The following is a 23,665-nucleotide window of genomic DNA, read 5'->3' as shown; positions in this document are numbered from 1 at the left end:
GATTACCTTCAAAAGAAAACAATCCACAGACATGAGTTCTGAGTTCATGTATTAATTGAGCTGTAAGAAGCCTTCAACTCTTTGTAAAAGAGTTAGACAAAGCCAGATTAAAGAAGGGCTAAAAACCGAAACTAAGGCTGTTCTTCATTTGGGGAAAAATCCTTCTGTTCATAAAACGTAACCCTCTTGGCAGAAGCAGGCAAGGCAGGAGGCAGCACGTCGAAATACAGGTGGTCTGACACTGAGAAGGGCACGAGAAGTGCACGACTGGAGGGAAGCAGCACGGAGACTCTTGCCCATCAACATACCCCACACCCCTTTTTAGCTTTTAGAAGGTAATAAGCTTGGAAGAAATCAGTAGAGAAATCATATTAGCATAAGCAAATGACTGAAGTCTCCATCTCTTTGATATATTTTTAGAACAATCTTTGCTCTATTATGTTAAGATGGATGTGGAAGCGAGACACCTGTGATCTGAGAAGAAATAGATGTGTACCTGAAACAGAAAATTAAACAGCTGGCTTAGATTCATTCAGCTCTTTTGGACTTTACAACATTTTCCAGTTTTTAAACATCCACAGTTTTGTTTCCAGATCACCAGTCTTTGAAACCTCTCTCTTCAATCTACCACGTTTTACAGGATTATGCCACTTCTTCATTACTTGCAGCCTCGAAGGAGTTCCTGGCACCTCACCTGCTCCGGGTATCACTAAGACTGGTCACAACCCCTAAAATGTCAAAGCTCTTACCCCCCCGCCCAAGCCCCAGGAAATCCTCCCTACCTAAAATTTCAAACACCAGGAGCCTGCATCGCTCCAAAATCAGTTTCTGCCCCATTATCCTGACACATACTGAGGGCTCGTACAAGCCGCTCCCACAGCTCACTGAAACTGCAGAGTTTCTGCTACCTCATTTGGTTGTGCTTCATCCATTTTCTTCGCCTAATTTTTGCTCTTTTGCCAAACTAGGCTCCTGTAATGAATATGGAAGAAAAAAGAAGAAAAACCAGACTTCTTTATCCTCCCTATATTCAAACTCTGCTGGTAAGCAGGTCACGACTGGTGTTTGCTATTAAACAACCATTTTATTCTAACCTTGAATCTGTGAAGCGTACATTTTAAAAATCACCAGATCCCTTGATGGTTACCAACAGTTCTTCCCCTTCCTTGGGCATTACTGGAATTGAGGTGGAAGCCCTGAACTCCAGGCTTGTGTCTTTCCAAATTATTCTCTCCATACTTGCAGCATATTGAAAACAACATGCAATGCTGCAGGGATGACGTTTTTAAGCACATTCCTAAAGGTGCGTTACAGTCACCTACTCCAACGGCAGGGAATGCCAGGGCAGCAGGATTATTTTGGGGGCAGTGGACACAAAAGGTTTCCATGGACGGAAGCAGCGTGTCAGGGATAACAGAGGATGGTGCGAGTGAGACACAAGGGAAAATTACTAAGTGGACCATTCCCATTCCCATTCCTTCCACCTCCCTGCTACTCGATTTACCAATTGATCCAACAGAGAAGGAACAGCTTTTGCCTCTCTCCCCCTGGAGCACACCATCACCAGAGCAGATCACTGCTGGGGGCGCTGGGAATCCACTGGGAGGGAAAGCAGAGCAGCCCCTTCCCATGACAGTTTCCACACTCCAAAAATCAAACTCACAGACAAGAAGCACGGAAGCCCAGCTTCCTCCCACCACCTCTGCTGCTTGCACTGGCCCTGGGGCTCACTCCGTGCCACCAAGCCGGCAGGTGACTAGTCCAGCAGCAAAAAGCAAACGATTTTCTGACAGCTTCGGGCACTGAGCAGCCCAACAAAACGTCAGATCAAGGGCAGCTGATGAAGGAGGAACACAAAGAACGACCGATCCTTTTGGTGGCATCAAGCTGTCAGATTGTTTCCAGCCTTCTCAAACTGCTTCCTTAGTTCTTCCTCCACAACTTAGTAAGAAAAATCAGCATTTTAAAAAATAGATGTGTGGAGTATCTTGTAAGTAGATCTATAAATTGAGCATTTATACTATACAAGTTACTCTGATTTAAAAAAACAACCAACGAAACAAAAGACCTGACTACCACATTAAACAATTTCTGACCAGACACGTACCAAGTAATCACCACCACCATTAACTAATTCACACAATGAGACTCACTATTTTTTCCTTTAACTAGTCTTCTTCCCGACCCTTCCATGCCTGAATCACGTGCACTCCAGTGAGCACAATTTCCATGAATGAAAACACAATAAAAGCGACTTGGAAAAATGTGGCAATTATTACAGCGTACCGATGGTATCTGAAGCGTACTCCAGTATTTGAAGTATCAGTAGCGTCTAATAACTTAGAGTCTCTTAGTTAAAAAGAGTTTCCAGAGTTTAATCCCACTATGGAGTATAAGCTGTGAAAGAGAATTTGAGTGGGGACTTTTTTCCCCCCGTTCCCCCCCTACCTTTGCTTTGCTGCTGAAATAGCAAGTCCCATTACTTGCGAAAGCCCCTGGTATTTCTTCTCCATCCCCAATGCTGACATTAGGGCTCGTGGCAACACAGTCAAGTCAAGCCTGCAAAGCAATGCAGCCGGAAACGGAATCAGGAAAAAAATAATCTTGCTCCTCTGTCTTTTTAATGGTTGATTCATTCTCCCTACTTGCTCACTCGATTGGGGTCTCCAAGGGGTATGCAAATCCCATTTTAGCCCTAAAGCCCTTCCTAAAGTCCGAACCACTTCTGCCGCAAAATGTGGTCCCGTCTGATGACATTCCCGTCGGGATTCCAAACCTCAGAATAATTTCCCTCAGTAACACCTTCACTACCTCCCGTGCCTGGCTGGTACGGCAGGGAAAAGCTTCAGGCCATCCAGAAAAAGTACCCACTAGAACCAACAAACACCGGTACCCGACTTGCCCGGGAAGCTCAGAAAAATCAATTTGCCAGTAATCCCCTGGTGTGTTTCCTTTCTTTATTGCTCCTGGTGGGGGTCTCGGCTCACTGCGGGGATTATTCTTCTGACATATTTCACATCTGTTTACAACACTGTTTGCAATACTAGTCATTCCCACTCCCAAAGCTTACGTCTGAGTATTATCTACTAAAGCCTCCATTCCCCAATGGGTTTCTTTATGAGTTTTCTCTGAAATGTCTCTCCCAAGATTCTCAGGTGATATCACACGCTGATCCTTGGCCATCCACCATCCGTTGTCATCCTCACCGGACATTAACAACTTAGCTAATTGCTCGTCCCTTCCTGTAGACTTGGGAGGCTGACTTAAATGTTGGGATCTTCCAGGCCACGTCCCCAGGATTTTCTTTTCTGCAGCTTGCCCAGCAGTCAGAGCCGCCTTTCGGTTTTCTGTAACGATGAAAGAGTTGCCAAATTGATGAGCCTTACAGTGCATCCCAGCAAGTTGTTTAGGCAATTGCGCCACTTCTAACAACTTCTTTATTACATTTCCTTATTTAGCTGGTGTTCCTTGAGCAGACAGGAGACCTCTTTCCTTCCACAATGCTCCGTGTGCATGTAACACCCTGAAAGCACATCTCGAGTCAGTCCCTATGTTCGCAAGTTTCCCAGCTGCTATTCCCAGAGCTCTGATTAATGCAATTAATTCTGCTTTTTGTGCTGAAGTTCCTGGAGGGAGTGCTTCTGCCGCTATAACTTCTTCTTCTAGGACTGCAGCATATCCTGCCTTTCTAGTTCTGTTAGCAACAAAACCACTCCCGTCCACAAATAGATTCATTTCTGCTGAGTCTATAGGTTCATCCTTTAAATCCGCTCGACTAGAATAAACCTGTTCCATTGTTACCAGACAGTCACGTTCTAATTCTGTCTCACTCGCTAAAGGTAACAAGGTTGCTGGGTTCAGCACTGAAGTCACTTTTAATTCTACATCATCCTGTTCTAATAAAATAGCCTGATATTTCCTCATTCGGCGAGGGGACAACCAATGCCCCCCCTCTTGCTCTAAAACAGTAGCCACCGCATGTGGTACCTGAACGACCAGCTTCTGTCCCAGGGTTAACTTCCGCGCCTCTTGCATGAGCGTTACGGTCGCTGCCACCGCCCGCAAACAAGAAGCCAACCTTGACTTACTTGGTCCAGCTGCTTGGAAAGATATCCTACCGGTCTTTTCCAGGATCCGGTCTTCTGAATCAGTACTCCCAAAGCAATACGGTGTTTCTCGTAAACAAATAACTCCAAAGGTTTTTCCAGGTTTGGCAGTCCGAGGCGCTAACAAGCCAAAATCAATGATCCACAGGCAACACCATCCGGCCATTCCCAAAAACGCTCTCAGCTCCTGTTTAGAGTTTGGTTCAGGCATTGGACAGATTGCTTCTTTCCGCCCCATTCCCAGGCTCCGTTCTCCCTGCGTAACCGTAAAACCCAGACAAACAACAGTTTGTTGCACCACTTGAGCCGCCTTCTGAGATACTCCATATCCAGCTGCTCCTAGAAAATTCAAGGGATCAATCGTATGTTGCACACAATCAGGTTCTGTCTGTGTCCCCAGGAGAATATCGTCCACGTACTGTAACAAGGTTACTGCCACATTTTAAACCATTGATCTCTTTCCTTTATAGTGGTCAGCAGAGTGTACGGATTAGCCACTACGGAGTAGTATTATATTGTGATTGTCATTCCCGCAACAGTCTGTATTTAATAAACTTTTCTATCGATGGTTCAAGTCCTCTTTTTCCTTCTAATTTTACTGGATATTGTTTTCGTCTTACCAGTCGTGCATTCAGCTTTAAGTCAGTTTTTACCGGTTCTGCTGCTTTAGATTGTCCCGGCGTTCCCGCTTCCCATACGAGAGGATTCACTGCATTCATCACTCCTCCGGGACTGTAGATGTCTGCACATCTTGGTTTTGCTGGAATAAGAAGACTTGCGCCTCCAACGCTTTTTCTTCTGGTATTTGCACATGGATATGATTATCTTCAAATGCAATCTGAGCATTAAGTTTACTTCATAAATCCCTTCCCAATAACAGCATAGGGCAGTCGGGTACATACAGGAACGTATGCACACAGGCTCGAGATCCACATCCACATTTCATAGGCTGAAAGAAAAGCCTTATTTCTCTGTTCCCTCTGGCACCAATAATAGACATATTTTCACTGCTCAGTTTTCCTTTACAAGAATTCAAAACGGAGCACGCTGCTCCTGTTTCCACTAAAAATTCTACCTTTTCATTCCCCAACTTCAGGGTAACCAGGGGTTCCGTTGAGGACACTTTCTGGTTTATTTTTCCTGGTCCCCGTCACTCGGAATTCTGGTCCAGAGTGAGAAACCCTGTTACCCTGGGATTGTTCCATGTTTTAGGGAAATCGTTTCTGAAATCTGTTCTGGGGACATTCTCCCTTCCAATGTCCCTTTCGTTTACCAAGCGCACACTGATTCTTTTCCAGAGCGGGGCAAAAATTCCCATCTATTGCCCCTACGTTTTGGTTCCTTCTGTTCCCATTCCATCTCCTGCCTCCTTGATTTCCTTCTGCAATAGCTGCTGTTAACAACCGACCATTCCTCACTTGCTCTCTGCCCTGTCTCTTTTCTATTGTAGACCCTGAGCCGCCTTCTGCACATATTCTCCATAAATTCCTGACATTTCCTTCCAAGCTTTTAAATCTGCCTTTTCCTGGAGCACCGCTCCCCCGCCTCGCCCAGTACCACCAGCCACAGCTCATCATCACGCTGCCCATCCTCTATCCCTTCTTCAGCTTCTCCTTTCCTCTCTCGGTGCTGCCACCAGCAACTGACTATCCTCCTCTTCCACTTCATCCTCCTCTTTACACTTATTACATCTTTTGTCAATACTACAAGCCGGACAACATCGCTTCAACAATCTTGATTTCACAGTTTCCTGTTCTAATGCCAGCACATTAGTATCTTTAACTATTAACCCACAATCTTGTCTGCTCTTACAGTCATTTCTTAAGGTAAAAAAAATTAAAAATAAATCAACATAGGGAACTTCATCCCATTTACCTTCCCTTCTACAAAACAACATTAATTGCAACATGGTATTATACTTTAACGTGCCATTCTTTCGCCATTGTTCCTTATCTCCCAACACATTGGAAGGCCCCCATTGATTACAATATTCAATCAATTTCTTCCGCATTAGGGGATCTTTCCCAAATTTTCCCCAATGTTTCAAAATACATCCTAAGGGAGAAGCCTTTGCAATACCCCCTTCCTGGAATGATGAAACATTTCCCATTATTCCAACCCTTTACCTGCTCCGGTCGCCACCATACCAGCGCAGGAAAGGAACCAACCCAGCAGCTGCAAATAGCAATTCACCCACCGACACGTACCCCTTCTGGGACGATTTACTCGGGGGGGTTACCATGCAGTTCTTACCACACAATTTTCAATTTTTACCATGCGATATCTCTACTTGTTGCTCAGCTGGTTACTCACCACCCGACAGGGAATCAATCACCAGGGAAGTCCCCGGAGAAGAGAGAAGAGGTCCGGTGCGCGCTGGAGTTCTGCTTGTGATTCCCCGCAGCGATGAGAAGCCGTCAAACGCCAAGCCTATATGCAAAGTCCCGTCTGGGTCGCCAAAACTGTTACCTGAAATAAAAGCTCTCGAAACCAAAAGTAGTTTAGAGAGGAGACATTGCTTTATTCAACGTCGGGTTTCAGAAAACCCGTAACAATTTAGTGTTGTTCAGACAATTATTCTTGAACCTGATGACCCTCCCCAACCGGGAAAGGGAATCGGGGAAAGCAAGGAAACACAAGGGCTGAAATATTAATAGATTTAGTAGGATAGAACCAAATAATTGCCAATGACACTCAAGAAACACTGTTCATGCCCATATCAATATAAGATAAAGAAGAAGGATGCTCAGGCAATTTTATCGGCAGGAAGCCGTGCGCTCCCAACCGGGGACAGCAAATGTGGGACACCGCGAGCGCTGCGGCTTCGGGAGGAAGGGAAGGGCTCCATCGGAGCCAGACGGGGAGCACGTGTGCATCCGCACACACCGGTGGCACCCAGGAGTGCCGGAGGAGAAGAGCTCCGCCAGCAGCACCCGGCACAGGGGCAATGCCAAAAAGCCACGCTGGCCGTGCCCCACAGATAACCCCCAACCCGCCCTCCTCCAGGGACCGTGGCCGCGGGGTGGCACAGGCAGGGGGTCCCGGCCTGGGGCCGCACTCACCCACGGACTCGGTGCAAGCCCTGCAGCTCCCCACCATCCGCCTTCTCGTACGCGGCCACGGTTTCCCCCCGCTGGAGGACGCAGTCCCAGACGCCTCGGAAAATGCCGGCATTTTGGTAAAAGCGGGCGGTGCCCGATGCCAGCAGCCCGGCCAGGTGCCCTGCCAGCCACCGACGGGGTCGGCGTGAGCGCCCAGACCTCGGGGGACAGAGCCCACCTCCCCCCCGGGCTCACCTGGGCACCCCGGGGCCACCACCGTGCCGGTGCCACCCGGGCACGGCGAGCTGCCCCTTCCACGCAGGACACGCACCAACCTCCCGCCGCCCCTCGCCCCTGCCCAGCCCCGCTGGCCTTTGCAGAGAGCCCGAAAGCGCCGCTCCGCCGGGGCAGGGAGCCCGTGCGAGGGCAGCCGGGGCACCCCGCAGCCAGCACCGGCACCCCCGGCCCGGGGCCCGGGGCAGGGACAGCCGGGGGGACGCGGCCAGCTCGGCACCGGCAGCCGGCACCCACCGGCCGCACACGCACGGCCCCGACCCAGCCACAGCGAGAGGGGACCCGCATCGCCCCCCGCCTCCGCACCCCGGGGAGCGGCCCCTCCCCAGCCCGGCACCCCACAGCCCCCCCCGGGCACCCCGCAGCCCGACCCCCGCCCGGGCAGCCTCCCCCAGGGCCAGCAGCAGCACGGCCCTGCCCCGCCGCCGCCCCACCGGGATCGGGATCGGCATCGGGATCGGCATCGGCATGGGGACCGGGCTCCAGCCCCGCCGCTGCCGCTGCCCGCACCCCCGTGGCCGGCAGCGCTCCCCGCCCGCCTCCGGCTGCCGCTGAGGAGCGGCTGTGGCCGCGGCTAATGAAGGAGCGGGCGGGGCCGCCGCTCCCGAGCGCCCGGGGGCAGCCCCGTGCCCGCAGCCCCGGCCCCCCGCGGCTCCCCGCATCCTGCACCCCCGGCCCGCACAGCATCGCCCCCCCTCGGCACTCTGCCAGCAGCCACGGCTCCCCGCAGCCCGGCACCCTGCGCCCACGGGCCCCGCGGCACCCCTGCACCAGCTCCCTCTCCCCAAAGCCCCCCGCAGCCGCCCCCCCGTCGCGTTGAAAGGACCATAGTTTCCATATTTCTCCGTCAGGGTCCCAGGACTTTCCCTGATTTACTGTCAGAGTCCCAGCAAAGGACTTTGACTGAGTCACATTCACAAATCATCGAAATTAGTCGAGCAAAATTAATGACAGTCCCGATATTTGTCTGTCAGAGTCCCACCAAAGGACGTTCACTGAATCAGATTCAAAACCAATCGAAATCAGTTATTTTATTGAGAGCGACAGTTACAGATTCGGGATTGCCCTTGATAAATTCACTGACTACAATAGCGCTAATTCATTAAGGTTAATATTGCTAGCAAAAGTAACGATAGTACCTTAGACTTCATTCCTGTCTTAAGCAGCTCTTTCTTCGTCTCATCAAGACCTGGCAGTGTTTCAGGAAAGCATCCTCTGTCGGTGGCCGGTTTGACTGCACGGCAGCTCCGGGGCTGTGCCAGACGCTCACCTGGGGCTGCCCGGGAAAGTCCCAGGAGGTGACAGCCCATCTTTTCTATTCCCACTGCTGCTCCCCTCCATCCCTGGCAGAGGGAACACATCCCCACGTCTCAGGCCACTTTCTGCACAAGCTGCTACCGCTTTCCTCTTAAGAATGGGAGTTTTCCCTCTCCCCAGCCCCACGGCACTGGGGGTGACGCGCACAAGGACGCTTGGAGTCTCCCTGTAGGGCTGCCCACATTTTCTGCATTTCCTCTCCAGTAAAACGGGTCCCCTTCTGGCTCTCTCATATCAGGGGACACTAAACCCAGGAATCAGCGCTCCGCCATTGGTTTTGCCACAGCTGTTTCATCCGCATGTTTCCAAGGCCAGGCCTGCAGCCTGAGAACACATCCAAGGTGACAAGGACACTCTCAAAGTTACACCATTGGAGCACCTGAGGAGAGGAAATTTGCCAATTTTCAGAGAATCATAGAATGGTTTGGGTTTAGAAGGGACCTTAAAGATCATCCAGTTCCAGCCCCCCTGCCCTGGGCAGGGACACCTCCCACTAGACCAGGCTGCACAAAGCCCCGTCCAACCAGGTCTTGATCACTTCCAGGGATGGGGCATCCACAGCCTCCCTGGGCAACCTGTTCCAGTGCCTCACCACCCTCACCGCAAAGAATTTCTTCCCAATAGCCAATCTAAATCTACCCTCCTTCAGTTTGAAACCGTTACCCCTCGTCCTATCACTACATTCCCTGATGAAGAGTCCCTCCCCATCCTTCCTGTAGGCCCCCGTTAGGTACTGGAAGGCTGCTCTAAGGTCTCCCCGGAGCCTTCTCTTCTCCAGGCTGAACAGCCCCAACTCTCTCAGCCTGTCCTCATAGCAGAGGTGTTCCAGCCCTCAGACCACCTTTGTGGCCCTCCGCTGGACCCATTCCAACAGGTCCGTGTCCTTCTTGTGCTGAGGACTCCAGAGCTGGACACAGTACTCCAGCTGGGGCCTCACCAGAGCGGAGCAGAGGGGCACAATCCCCTCCCTCGCCCTGCTGGCCACGCTGCTTTTGATGCAGCCCAGGATGCGGTTGGCTTTCTGGGCTGGAGTGCACGTTGCCGGCTCATGGTGAGCTTCTCGTCAACCAGCTCCCCCAAGGCCTTCTGCTCAGGGCTCTCTCAATCCATTCTCTGCCCAGCCTGTGTTTGTGCTTAGTCTGAGAAGAAAAAGTTTGCTGGTAATTCACCATTCACCTGCTAAAATGTTTTGTGTCAAGCCCCGCACTAATGAAAGAACTACGCAGCTTGCCGTTAAAATTAATGCGAGCCCAAAAGCTGGGGGTGGGCGATTGGTTCTCTCCTATCTAGGCAAGATTAACCAACACGTTGTGGCTGGGATTTGGCATGGAAAGGAAAGGGCACAGCTGACCAAACGAACGTACTAAACGTAGTAGAATTTTGTAAGGGTGGCTGAACAGCAGCGACACTGACGGTGCTTAGAGGACGCTTTCAGAGGTGGAGATTTCTGAGCTCCAGCTTTTCCAGGGTATTAGAGAGAATGGAATCGGTACCGTTGGCTGGTCAGGTTGAAGGCTTCATTGCGCATTCAGGGTGTACTTGTGCAGCAGGGCAAAAAGCATGCAGGCAAACTTGTGTGGATTTCTCCAAGGTGATGTGGAGGAGGGCCCCTGGGGAGGGAGAGCGTTGTTTTGGGCTCTGGAGCAGGAGGAGAAGAAGGGACGTAGCACTGTCCGTTCCTCCGTGGTCACTCTCCCCGACGTGTCCATTCTGGCCCTTCTCTCCTTGATGTGGCACCAGCTCACATCGTCTCCTCTCTGAATCCCCAGCAGGCCATTGCAGAAGGGCAGCGGCTGTCCTGGCTCTCAGAGAAGAGACTCCTGTCGCAGCGGCTGGAACGTCTGCAGCGAGCGGTTGCAAGGCTGGAGCAGGAGAAAACGGAGCTGAAGCAATACAGTGCTGAGGAGCTCAGGAGGACTCCTGAGGAGGTAAAACAGGCTTTCGCTGCCTCTGCACAGCCTCAGGGCCTCTGGAAGACAAGGTGTTTCCACAGCCAGCACCTTGGAGCCCTCGGCTGGTTTCCTTCCCTCTCCCACTGTCCCCTGTGGCCACACACTTTTGTCTTTTCTCTCTCTTCTGGCAGCCCGTTGCCTTCGCAAATGCACATTCACTGCGGTACCACCCTCCTTGCCCCAGTGTCCCCATACACACACGTTGGACACTCTTGGGTCAGGAACTCTTTCCTCCCGCTCGCTCTTTTCCATTGGCTACTTCGAGTGCCTTTTGGCTTTTTGGCCCCAGCGTCCTCTGGTGCGATTCACAGTCTCTGAGCAGCCATCTCCTTGCCGTGATGTCCAGAGGTCCTTTTGCGCCTTGTTTGGTGGCAGGTTTCTGTGACCCTTTCTGCTAGCCAACGTGCAGGTGGAACGTGAACGGAGGAGACTGGGAGATATTGCAGAGGTCGGGCGCTGCCAGATGCGGGCGGATTTTCTCTCTCCGAGGCTGAGCAGCGCAAGATGCCGGCTTCTCGGCAGGTGAGAACGGGACCTTGGTGGGAGAGGCTCTGGCCAGATGGCAGAACGATGGCAGCAGCCCCCCAGTATAGACCTGTGTGTTGTACGTGCGAATGGTGTGCCAGAGAGAAACTCAAATTGTCTATAATCTGAGCTGAGGCCAGGGTGACGCCGGGAACCCGTGACTTCCATTCCCCGAGGACCGAGTGTTTGTCGGCACTGGCGTTAGAGGGTGCGTCTTCCCCGACAGCTGGTACCGTGGAGCTACAGCTGGTCCTACCAGTGTGGGCTTGTCTGAGCTCGGCCTTTGGCCCCGTTCGGGTGTTTCTTCTGCAGACACAGCTAGCGCAAGAACAGGCAGGACTATATTGAGCGCTGTGCGCAGACCGGGCAGGAACTTCAAGACCTTCGCCAAGAGCTGTCTGGCTTCTCAGCAGCTGCCGTCTGGGAGCCCAAAGCTGCTGCTCCGGCGGCAGAGCCTCGGGAGCTGCGCTGAACCTTCTTGTCCTGCCGAGGAGCAGCTGCAGCATCGCGGGGTTCCCGTCCTGTGCCCTTCCCTGCACTGTGTCTGTTTTCCTGTGGGCAGTTGGGGGTGCATTTGTTCTGTGTTGGTTTTGAAGCATCTCCTAGCGATAGCGGGTTTTTACGTTTTTGTAACAAAACCCATTTTGTACTATTTCTGAAGGAAAAAGAGAGTCGGGTTTTTACCATTTCATAATAAAAGCTATTTTGTACTATTTCTGAAGGAGAAAGAGGGTGGCTGGTACATTCACGGGTTGGGAAAAGATCAGAGTAGGGATGGCAAAAGAATATGGTTAAAAAGTTACAGAAGCGCTTTGTATAGAACTGTCATAGAACTTTGACGGAACTTTAGCTGAACTCCTGAAATTAAACCTTAATTGGGCTAAATAGGGGGATCTCCCAAAATGTTCCGAGCACGGACTTGAATGCACAGGGATGATGAGGGACGGTAAGGGAGCTGTAGCTCACCCCTCGGCTCTATCCTGTCACTATAAACCTGGGACTGTCCACGGCGTGTGGTGTGCTGGCTGCTGTTAAACGCCCGGCACCCGATTCTGCAGAACTGAAATCAAGACAACTCTCCTGACTGAGTGCGTTGATTGGTTTTTGCGCAGCGGGTGAAGAACCCTGATTTAGGGACATCTCCTCCCGCCCTGGTTTTTCTAATTCCCGGCTTGCGGCTCCCTTTGGGTGAGCCCTGGCACCGGCTGCTCGACCCTGCTCACCTGCACCATTCTGGGCCTCCACAATAGAGCTGCCTCCCCGCTGCGGAGCGAGGAGACCCAAAGGACATGTGGCAGAGCGGTCCCCAGGGGGAGATGCCACCGTCCGTCCCCGGAGCAGCCAGAACAAGGGTTTCGTGCAGGGCTGCTTGGTCTGAGGAGAAAGAGCCCTGGAGACAAGATCTCAACACAAACACTGCCAGAACCCAGGCTCAACAGGGCTGGACCAGCCCCTCCGATAGCCCGGCCGCAAAGCTTCCCAAACGAGACAAAAGCTGGGTCTTCGCCTGACCCAGGCTGTAGGAGGGAGGAAGAAGAGGGAAAGCGTTGCAGGGAAGATGCCCAGACAGACGCAGACGGGGGAGTAAACTGCTTATTGCAACACAAGCGGGTAAGGTCTGTCTCTGCTGCCCAGGGGCTCTACACCTCTCTTGCCGCACACCTCCTCAGGACATCGTCCACAAGCCTTCCCACGAACGCCCTCCTTTCTGACGCGGGCGGCTGGGGCTCGCCTCCGACAGGCTTTACACGCAGTGATCTGCGCCGGGCTCCTGTCTGGGCAGGGGGCTTGGGACCCGCTGGAGGGACGGGCTGGCGGGACCACTGCGGGCCCATGGAGGAGAGGGCGTCCTTAGCGGGACAGCACTGCTTCGGATCTCGTGGTGTGTCTGGTTTTGTGACACCCCTCCCGGAACTCGGTTCGGGGGACAGTGCAGGCCCACGTTGACAGATCCGCTGCAATACAGAGTCGACTGTGCGACGTGACCTGGTCCTTACACTCAAAGTGCTGTCTAAGGACGTGTCAGAGTCAGCGTCGCTACTGACCCTCCTGGGCAGCTTGGCACCTTCCTGTCCCCGCTCATGCTGGGGCAAGGTGTGGCCTTCCTCCAGATCTGATTCCGCTCTGCTGCATCGCCCTGATATCAGGGAGATCCTGGAGCTCCTGGGTGGAGGTGGGCAAGCTGGGCTTCGAGCCTGCAGCGGCGGCTGGGCCAGGCGAGAAGCGTTGATGGCTCCCGGCGGTTTGGGGGCATCCTTCAACTTGGTCAGGTGTTGCCGAAGCCTTTCCTGAGAAGGAGACACCAGGTTGTGGCTCGCTGTTGCCTGGACAAGCGCTCGCACCCCTGCGTGCCGAGGCTTCACGCGGGCGCAGGCCAGGGCTCTGCTTCAGCCGTGCCACGAGGGCAGAAGAGAAAGGCTTCCCTCGGGACTCTGCGTGGCTGCCCATGCCCACCCCAGCACCTCGCGCCGGCTCAGCTCCGAGCCCGGTAGTCCTTTCCCCGCCACACCGCCCGGCCCCCCCAGCACAGCCCTCGCCTCTGCTGCACCGACCGCCTCCCCAGCACGCAGCAAGTGAAGCCCCAGCCCTCGGCACCGTGCGGCTGACCGGTGCCCACCAACGCTCGGCTTTGCCTACCTCTTCTGGCCTGGACACTTGCTGGGCGCGCAGCTTGAGCGTGGTCAGGTACTGCCTGTACTCGTTGAACTCCTTCAGAGTGCAGACCACCTCTGGAGAGAGGAGGGGAGAAACCCCCAGGAACAGTCAAGCCAGCAGACTGCCTTCCCCGAAAGAGCCCCAGCCCAGCCGAGGGGAGCTGCTCCTCTGCAGGAGGGGGATCCCTGCTCCCAGGGAACCGCTTCTATCAGCCCGATGACGTCCAAACCTACTCTGCCCTCACTGGTGACCAGGCCCTGTCTCTGCAGCCTCTGCAAGTTGTCTTTGCGCTTGTGATACTCCTGCAGATACGGGTCGTGCAGGCTGTTGTACTCCGTGCGCAGCAGGCGACAGTAGGGATCTCCCAGGTCGTAAAAGCCTGAGGGCCGTTGAAGCTGTAAGAACCATGTTCCAGAGCATGAACGGGGCAGGAGAGAGCAGCAGGGACGAACGCCCTCCCGAGCTCCTCACGCACACAGGGTGGCATTGCCAAACCCGCGAGGTGTAGACTAATTCCTGGCTTATTTCCCACTCCGAGAAAAGATCTCTCTACTTTGGAGACTCTCCAAGGGAGGAGAAGCCCTGTGCCTACATCCTCCTGTCTGGTGGCTATCCCCTCTCGCTGTAGGAAGACGAGGGGCTGTTTACTACGGGGGGGAGAGAGTTGTACCCCCTGCTGCACCTGTGAGGAGCTCAGCGGAAATGCTGCCTACAGCCATGTCTTCTCCTCTGGCAATTCACTCTGATTGCACCAATGGGCCTGTGCTCCCCAGAGGTGCCAGGCTGTCCTTGTGGAAAGGTAAAGGGAGTTTGAAGACCTGACAGCAACGCTCTTCTCCACCCAGCTCTGGGCAGCGTGCAGCTCTGCTATGGGCAGCTCTCCTTTCTCTCGGCACCACGGCGCCAGGAGCTTCCCTCGACTCCCCAGCCCCATCCGATTGAAGGGCTGCAGCCCCCGCCGTAGCGCAGGTGGCCACAAGGACTTCTCCGAACGATGGGGACCCCATAAAAGGGGAGAGCTTTTCTACCCTTTCCTGCTGCCTTTACCTTTTCCCCCAGCTTTGCTCGGCACTTTGCCTACTCGCTACCCTGAGCCAACATTTCATCAAATGTTGATGAAATGCTGTCCTTTGTGGGAACTTTGCTCATTATAACGTACCAAAACACACCTCCATCCCAGAGGCTACCCGCCTCCAAGGTGCGACCACTCCTCCTTGAGCACACCAATCATAATAAAAGTATTCATGACTCAGGTCACTCAAACTCCACTTTGAACATGAAAAATAGTATAAAAATAGCCCGAGAGAGGGGGGATATCAGGGAAGTCACCATCGTGAACAAGGCGAGGAGGACTCCATCACCGACTTCCGGGATCAGTCGACGGGCTGAGCCTTCCTTCCCCCCCACAGGGACGCCTTTGGTAAGACTTGGACTATACCGAGTGCTTCCTCGGGAAACTTAGAAATCTCTCTAGAGAATCTCTCTCCTACAGTTGTAGCCAGGCTGTACTGTTTATAACTTTGTCGCGCGTTTTGTATATTGAACAACACCTTTCTTTGCACGTGCTTTGCAGACAGTATGTTTCTCACCGGCAATCCTAAGAACCTATAGATGTGTTGTTTAAATAAACTGCACTGTTTAAGCAGCTAGTCGTTCCGGTTTCTCACTGAACGCGACCAAAGACTCGAGAGTGGCCGTGCTAGTTCATGAGCACGACTAGGCTGAAGATGCAGTCCACTATTAGTGTTTCCAAATCATAACAGTTTAATACATATTAAACGCGACTCGACTGCTAGTGGCGAATTGGGCATCACTCAGAACTTAAACCTGGCCGCACCTAGCCTCCCACCTCAGTGAGGAGTGTTAGAACGCAAGGGGGTCTATTTTCTGCCAAAACTCCTTTGCCCCTTTCATGCAACACTCCCTTATCAAAGGAGCCAACCTGCTGCGAGCTGCTCTGTCGCACCTACAGAGGATACAGAGCTAAACCAGCTTTCAGCTACCTTTTTGCCCAAGCAATTCAGTTTTAGACTTTTGGCTTCAGCAGTCCCCGGTCTGGCCCCTCTTTCAGCCTCATCCAGGGACCCAAGAGTGGCCGCCGATGCGCTGAGGGTGAGGATGCTCATCAAGGCTGGCAGCTGGGAAAGCGGAGCAGGGAAGTATTGCTATCTGTCATCGAATTTAAAGTTAACCATGGCTCTGTAGTTAATCAAGTTTTATGTACTGGCTCCATAGTGTGGTGGTGCAGCTCCCCACCCCTGCCATCCTTCAGGCCACTCGGTACTTGGCGTGATCTCCCTCCCAGCCTGGGCCGCAGAACGTGACACAACGGTGTAACATGAAAGAGAAGGTAGAGAGCCACAGAGCAGAGCACAGTAGTGTGCCCAGTCCCCACGGCTCCTACTGTTTGAAGATGATAACCTCAACGGATCGCTCCTGACACCGTATGGATCGTGGCCACAGGGCGGGGAGTACCAGGACCCTCAAGACCTACCAAGCTCTGGGGGTGCGTAACCATCGTCTGAGTCGGGCCGGAGTGGAAAAGTACCTGACAAAAGTCAATTGTCTCGGATACTGTAAGTAGGGATTCTAGTAAAGACCCTTTGAGCTCTTCTGGATCGCAGCGGGCTGTGGCCAGTAACCGCCCTGAGTTGAGGTACCTCTCAGGCTGACGCCTCGAGGCTGGGGCGGGAGAAGACCCTTCTCAAGCCTCAACTGTCGCCCGTTGAGGAACGCCGAGGCATCGTGAGTATTTACCCTAAATCTGAGAAAGGGAAATTTTAGCTATAGGCTAGTCTCTCTCTCTCTCACCCACCTCTCCACCTGTATGCAGTGAGATACACATTAGCTGTATGGATGGGGATGCTCTTCTGTCCACCCATGCATGTGCAGGACCTAAAAGCGGCACCTTTTGGCTCACTGGCATTGCCTGCTATTAAGAAATTCCCGATGGCAGACCTGTACGTGTGTGTGCTTAGATATTATTCAATTATTTTGTTTGCTCACTTTGTGAATCCCTAAGTCAGTTAATGGTTAAATGCTGCTAAAATTCAACCTCTCAATCTACCTTACATCATTAATAACTTTCACTAAATCATAACCGTGTCAAGTATTTTCATCCGCGACACAATAGTTAAGGATGATTGCAGGTAGTTGCTAAGGAGAGGATCAAAGGGAATTGTTTGAAGGAACATCTGTAGCCTAATTATTTGGTCTACCTGGGACACTAAGACCTTAACTGAACATCTAATCAAGATGTTTCTCCCAACAATGCCAATTTGGCAGTGAATACCCAAGTCCAGCCATCCTTGACTGAACCGTCTTCATGATAATACTAAAAAACACAGCCGCAGGCCAAGAAGCCCCTTGCCCAGGTGAAGACCCTTCCTCCAGGCAGGAGCAGTGATTGAAGATATGAGGCTGGTGTGTAAATTCCTGAGCAGCCCTTGTAACTGGGAGTGTACTGCCTTGTGACTTTGGTGTCTAAATACACGGAGGAAACTGGCATGGGCTGTGCTTGATGTGTGGGGATCCACCAAGCACCGGGGCCTGAATCAAATGCGGAGTCTGCATCAGTGGACAAGGGAAGAGCTACGGATATCACCTATCTGGACTTCTGCAAGGCCTTTGACACGGTTCCACACAACACCCTTCTCTCTAAGTTGGAGAGATACGCATTTGATGGGCGGACTGTTCAGTGGGTAAGGAACTGGCTGGGTGGTCGCATCCAGAGGGTGGTGGTCAATGGCTCGATGTCCAGATGGAGAGGAGTGACAAGCGGTGTCCCTCAGGGATCCGTACTGGGACCAGTGCTGTTTAATATCTTCATCAATGATTTAGACAGTGGGATCAAGTGCACCCTCAGCAAGTTTGCAGGTGACACCAAGCTGAATGGTGCGGTCGACATGCCAGAGGGACGGGTTGTCATCCAGAGGGACCTGGACAAGCCAGAGAGGTGGGCCTGAGCGAACCTCATGAAATTCAAGAAGGCCAAGTGCAAGGTCCTGCACTTGGGTCGGGACAATCCTCCTTATCAATACAGGCTGGGGGTTGAGAGCAGCCCTGCGGAAAAGGACTTGGGGGTGCTGGTTGATGAAAAGCTGAACATGAGCCAACGATGTGCACTTGCAGCCCAGAAGGCCAATCCCATCCTGGGCTGCATCAAAAGAAGTGTGGCCAGCAGGTCGAGAGAGGTGATTCTCCCCCTCTACTCTGCTCTCGTGAGACCCCACCTGGAGTACTGCCATTTAACCACAAAATTTAACACACCAAATGAGCGTTTAATTTCTACTTGGGGCTTTCATCAGGAAGTGAAAATCTAATCATGGATTTTCAAAGCATCTTATCAACACTGGGGATCCCTCCCGCAACAGAGAACATGAGTTTGGCTGAGCCCAGCCTAAACAGAACCCAGCAGCCGCGCAGTGCTGGGAAAGGTCTTGCGCATCCCCATGCACTTCTCCTGGTCGATGAAGAGCGAGTTGGCTTTGACGGCCAGGTCATGCTGCAAGATCGACTTGGCATGAGCCAACATTTGCAGGGTGTCCTCGGTGTCTCTCAGCTGCTGCTGAAGGCTCTGGACCGTCTCATCGATTTCGTGGACCTCATTGACAAGGCTGGAAAACAGCAAGGAACCCTCGTTAACGGTCCCGTCACGTGGGTGGTTTCGAGCCTGGCCCTGCTGAAGGGTGCCTTGGGCACAGGATTTCCCCCTTCAGCGTGCTCAGACTAACTCGGACCCCCCGTTTCTGGCAGATGCATGGGAAAGCTGAGGGCAGAGCTCCTCCAGACCTCAGCGGGGAGGCATGGCTAGGTCTGCGCGAAGGCTTTGGCAACGCGCAGGCACGTCTCCCAGAGCAGCTCGTGCCACCGAGAAGAGGGATGAGCAGCTGTGGTGTCCTGTTCCCCTTTGGTTTTGCAGGTTTGTTGGGTCCCCCTCCTGGATTTCCCTGTGCAGGGGTCCTGCCCACACCCACGGATGCACACACAGCAAAACAGGACAGCTGGGAGAGGCGAAAATTGAATGGGAAACAAGTGGAGGATGGAGAAAACAATGGTGTGCGAGATGCTAAACAGGCTCTGGGGCTGGGTTTCACTTGCTTCTAAAAGGCTTCACCTGGAGTCTTGCCCAGCAGGCTCCCTGGAGGAGGTGTGAAGTTTGGGGTGCCTCACAGGAGGTGCTGCTGGGCACTCAGGGCAGCCTGCTCCTCCACAGCCCCTCGGGGTGCAATCCCACAGAGCTCACAATGTCCTTGAAAGGGTTTGTCCCCAGGGGAGGTGAGGACAGCCCTTACTCCTTCTCCAGAGGGTGCACCCTTCCTGGAGGTTCCCCAAAAGGAAGGACCTAAGTGCTCTCAGCGCAAGCCTCTTGGAGAGTAAAGGCTTATCCTAAAAAACTGAGCACATCCAACTGCTGGGAAGCAGGCAGGAGAGAAGATGAGGTTTACCCAAGTGGGAAAAACCCAGCCCCTCACGGGGTGGCATCAGGCTGCTCCCAGCCATGGTGTACAGCCTCCTTTGTGGGTGCAGAGCTCTGCCAGCACCCAAAGGCTGGGATACCTGCTCATTCCTTTTGATTAGAGCAGAGCCCTTCTGGAAGGACTATTTAGGAAAAAAATCCCATGACTAGTTTTGTCATCCAGTGATGTTCCTGAGTGCTACTACCCGGGACTCCTCAAGGACCCTGCTGGCCCCGTGCTCCTGCATTACCGGAGCTGGGCAGTGTCCCGGCACAGCTCCATGTTTGGTCTCCGTGTGCGCTCTTCCAGCCGGGTCTGAGCCACTTTGAACGGAGGTCCTTGGTCCCTCATGGCTTTTTGGATGGCTTCCATGTTCATCTCCATTTGGAAGATTTCCCGCAGCGTCTGCCGTAAAAAAGAAACACATGCATGAATGAAAAAATACCTTCTCAAGTGACAACATAATTTCCTTTTTCTCCTGTCCGTCTGCAGAAAAAACAAGCCTGTCTTTGCTGGTGCTGTCACGTCAGAGGAGGTGTTGGAGCAGTGATGGACACAGTGAGTTACCAGCTTCCCAAAGCTACTGCTTGCAGAAACTGATCATCCATCAATAGCAACTCAGAGAGGGAAGGTTTTTCAGGCATGAAAAATTTTCATTTTTCACTGAAGGACGTGGCAACAGCCCGCAACGCTGCCAGCCCAGTCTCCACTCAGTGAATCAATACGGTGTGGAGCACTTTTCAGGAGGCTTTCCATGAGACCCACTGGTCCGAGCCAGGTGCCCGTCACTACTCTCCACTTCCTCTGCTTGGCAGAGCAAGCACACGGATACCCGTGCAGCAACCACAGAGCACTGAGAGTGAAAGCACGTCCTTGGGGGAGAAGCAAGCCTGCGAACCCCCCGGCAGGCAGCCCAGCAGAGGCCCAGCAAAGACTCTCTGCAGGGCAGCCAGCGCTTCTGAAGTAACTCCCAGGAGATGCAACCAGCGGTGGCCTTTTCTGCTGGAAATCCCTGTGCTGCCAGGCTGTCAGCTAGGATGCGCTAGCAAAAGACAGGATCCCTTGAGATGAAATCACAGTGCCAGCTCCTCCTGCTCCAAGAAGAAAGTCCCCAGGACTTGGAGTTTCTAACAGAAAATGACACTATAACCAGCTTCCTGTGGCCACCGTTCTTCTCCTTGGGCCAGGTCTGCGTGGAGGGTCCTGCTTCGGAGGTGTCCCTGGGAAGTGACAGTGTCACACCCAAAGGGAGGGGTTCAGGCTACCTTGGCCAGGTGGGTCTGAATCTTGCTCTTGGCGTCGGCTGTCTCGGCGATGCGGCTGGTGAAGGCGACGTTCACCCTGTTGAACTGGCACCGCATCTCGTTGGCCGTCACCTCCAGCAGGTTCCTGGTGTTGTCCCGCAGCTTGGCAGAGGCCGCCCGTTCGCTCTGGGAGCGGAGGATGTTGCCGTCTGTGAACTTGGCCCAGGACTCCGGCACCGAGATCCTGGGAGGAAGGAGAGGCCCCTGGTAAGCCCGTGCTGCTGAAGCTGGACGTGGGCAGGCAAGGACCCTGCCAGGGAGCAGCGTGGGTCAAATGTAGCTTTAATCTGTGCTTTTATTTTGACCATAGGTCGTGTTTTAGCCCCAGCTGGCAGCTAGGACCATGCAGCCACTTGTGCAGTTCTCCCCCTTTCCTCCAGAAACCCAAGGAGAAGAAGGAGAATAGGAGGGGAAAGGGAAGGGAAGGGAAAACTTGTGTGTGGAGATAAAAGACAGTTAAATAGAAGAACAATAACAGAAAGGAAAAGAACAGCAACAATAGAATAAGAATGAGAAAAATAATGATGATAATAATAATAATAATAATAGAGCAGAGAGAAATGGCCTCTCTGAAGCCGGTGTCTCCAGGCAGGACGGACCTGCCTTTACAGTGGGCTGGGGACCAGCAGCTCCCTGCCAGGGAAAGGCACCGCACATCCCCGGGACAGCTTGCTGCTCGCGTGCCACCCAGTGTGCACTCACGTGGCATCGACCCGCTCCACCCCTCGGTAGTAGCTGATGCCGTGGGAGGTGTTCCTCAGGTGGTGGCACTTGTCATCGATGCGGTGGGCCGCCTGCTTGTTGGCCAGGTCTCTCTCCAGCTTGTGCTGGGCCACCCTGTTGGACCTTCAACATGCAAACAACAGCCATTGGTGGGGATGTACGGGTGGAACGGCTTCTTCCCCGTTCCACTTCCCCGCAGCTCCCGCCCAGGCAGCTCTGTCCTCCCATGAGCATCACCGCCCGCTTCCCATGGAGCCTGCGTGGGTTTTACAGCTGCGGGGTGTGGGTAGAGGTCGGGGTCTGCGGGGCGTTCACATCCCAACTGTAAAGGCCCATCGGCCCTACGGCATGAGATAAGGAGCTTCTCCTTACGCGAGCTGGGCTTTTGCCTTATCCAGGTACTGCTGCATCCTCTCCTGGCACGACCTGATGACATCCACTTCCTGGGCAAAGGCAAAACATGTAATGATGTCATCTCTTTTATTAGACCAATTAATAGAGCTGCTGCGTGGGGGAACACCGTCCCCTGGCCCAGCAGGTTTTGGGGGTTGGAAGGGTTGAGCACCTCGCCAGCAGTAAGGAGCCAGGTAGGGAACAAGGCTGCAAAGCCTCCTCGGGGCAGTTTAGGTAAAAATAGCTTTCACACATGATGTGAGTTGCCAAGCTTACTGTGAAGAGCTGTTTCTCCACGTCATCATGGACGAGGTCTATGCCCATCCTCTTCTCCCGCTGAAGCAAGCACTCCTGAGCGACCTGTTGGGGACATGCCATGACTGTTGGCTGCAGGGGCAGGGTTCTCTAGAGGGACGGGCCCCATCTCAAGATGGGAAGAAAATGGAAGAAAAAAGTGCCCCGGGCAGCTGGTTTAGCTGACAATGAGCAGCCGAGCTGCAACATCAGCGTTAAAGCAACGTGAGGGAGCACACGTGTCCCTGGTGCAACCGCAGCTGAATGCAGGGCCCTGTGTCAGCCTTGATGCTGACCTCGCCAGAGCCTTGTAGCAAGACCTGAGCTTGTGTCTCCCAAACCAGGATTTTGGATGTGCTGCTTATAAAAATATTTGGTTCTGATGGGCTCAGAATGTGCTGATAGGAGATGCAGCAGATGGCAAGGGATTTGTTGATCACTAACTAATGGTCTCTTCCTAAAAGCTTTCTAGATGTTACGGAGCTGCAGTGAAACTTAACTGGACGTCTGAGTGGCTGCAGATGTTTCAGCAGTGGGCTACAGCTTGCAGGCCACTGCACAGGGTGCTTACCTGGAGAGGGGCCTCCGTCTCGGCCAAGGCTCTCTCCAGCCTTTTCTTCATGTCCGTGAGGGCGTTGGTCTCCCCGATCATCTCACCCAGCTCACGGCAGAGCTCCGATTTCCAAAATCCAATATCATTGGCACGAACTCCCAGGTTTTTAGTGCTTTCTCCTTGTGTTTTCTCTGTCTGCTGATATTTATCCTGAATCATGCGGGAGGTATCAACTCTCAGACGCTCCGCGTTGTGCTGGCAAGTTTCTGACTCTGTGTAGTTGGTCAGGTTGGACCTGTGCCAGTCCTCAGGGGTGTACCGGGTGATGAAGGTTGTTCTGTTGGCAATGACAGGAAGCTTCTTGCTGGCGGTCATCCCCTGGGAACTTTTGGAAAAGGGAGCCAAAGTTGGGTTGATGGCAGCTGGTTTGTAGTAGGTGCTGGGCATCCAGGGGAGGCCGGAGCTCTGAGGCAGCGGGTAGTAAGGAAAACGGGCCTTATAGCTTGAAGCCATGGCACTGATGGCAGGCAGAAACTTGCTAGGTGTTGATCGTGGATGGGCGTACGTTGCCGTTAAGGGAGATCGAACAGGCTGCATTCTTGAACACTGCTCTTCAGGTACGTGTCCTGCACAGAGGAGCAGAGAGAAGACAACTGCACTCAGTAAGCTCCTGCACTTGCCTTCCTTCTTACAGCAACACGTGCAACTTGGAACACAAACAGCGATGCACACAGCACCTACACATTGCCTGCACAGGCCTAAAACTCTTGTAAGCAAATCCCTTCTGACAGCGTCCCAAGCATTTGTATCTAGAGAAAGATCTGACTTTGTTGCTCATATCTAGCATCAGGTCTTGAAATGGGGAAAAAACCAAATCATGGCTGCTCAAGAGAGTGACAGATATTGTGCCCTCATTTTCCTTCAGTCTGTCAGTCCCATGAAACTGTAGCTGCTGATTCTCTGCTGTTCATCTGCTTCTTTTGGCTGGGTTTGGTATCTGCTGATCTTCTAGTACTCCACGTGTCATTTTCTCTTTCAAAGTGCCATTA

The 23,665-nt window shown here is 53.0% G+C and overlaps 1 protein-coding gene across 1 annotated transcript; it reads right to left on the bottom strand.

The window, feature by feature from the left end:
• Window positions 1–18,289: 18,289 nt before the first annotated feature.
• Window positions 18,290–23,213, bottom strand: LOC128905716 (tektin-3-like). Its single transcript, XM_054192168.1, has 7 exons — window positions 22,635–23,213; window positions 22,046–22,129; window positions 21,749–21,819; window positions 21,356–21,499; window positions 20,615–20,837; window positions 19,600–19,754; window positions 18,290–18,506 (listed from the first exon to the last, which is right to left on the bottom strand). Exons 1-7 carry the CDS (start codon window positions 23,211–23,213, stop codon window positions 18,290–18,292), a joined length of 1,473 nt encoding a protein of 490 aa, XP_054048143.1.
• Window positions 23,214–23,665: the final 452 nt, after the last annotated feature.

The sequence above is a fragment of the Rissa tridactyla genome, chromosome 2, assembly GCF_028500815.1.
Source record: "Rissa tridactyla isolate bRisTri1 chromosome 2, bRisTri1.patW.cur.20221130, whole genome shotgun sequence".
NCBI lineage: Eukaryota > Metazoa > Chordata > Aves > Charadriiformes > Laridae > Rissa > Rissa tridactyla.
This window is presented reverse-complemented; position numbering and strand designations above follow the sequence as displayed.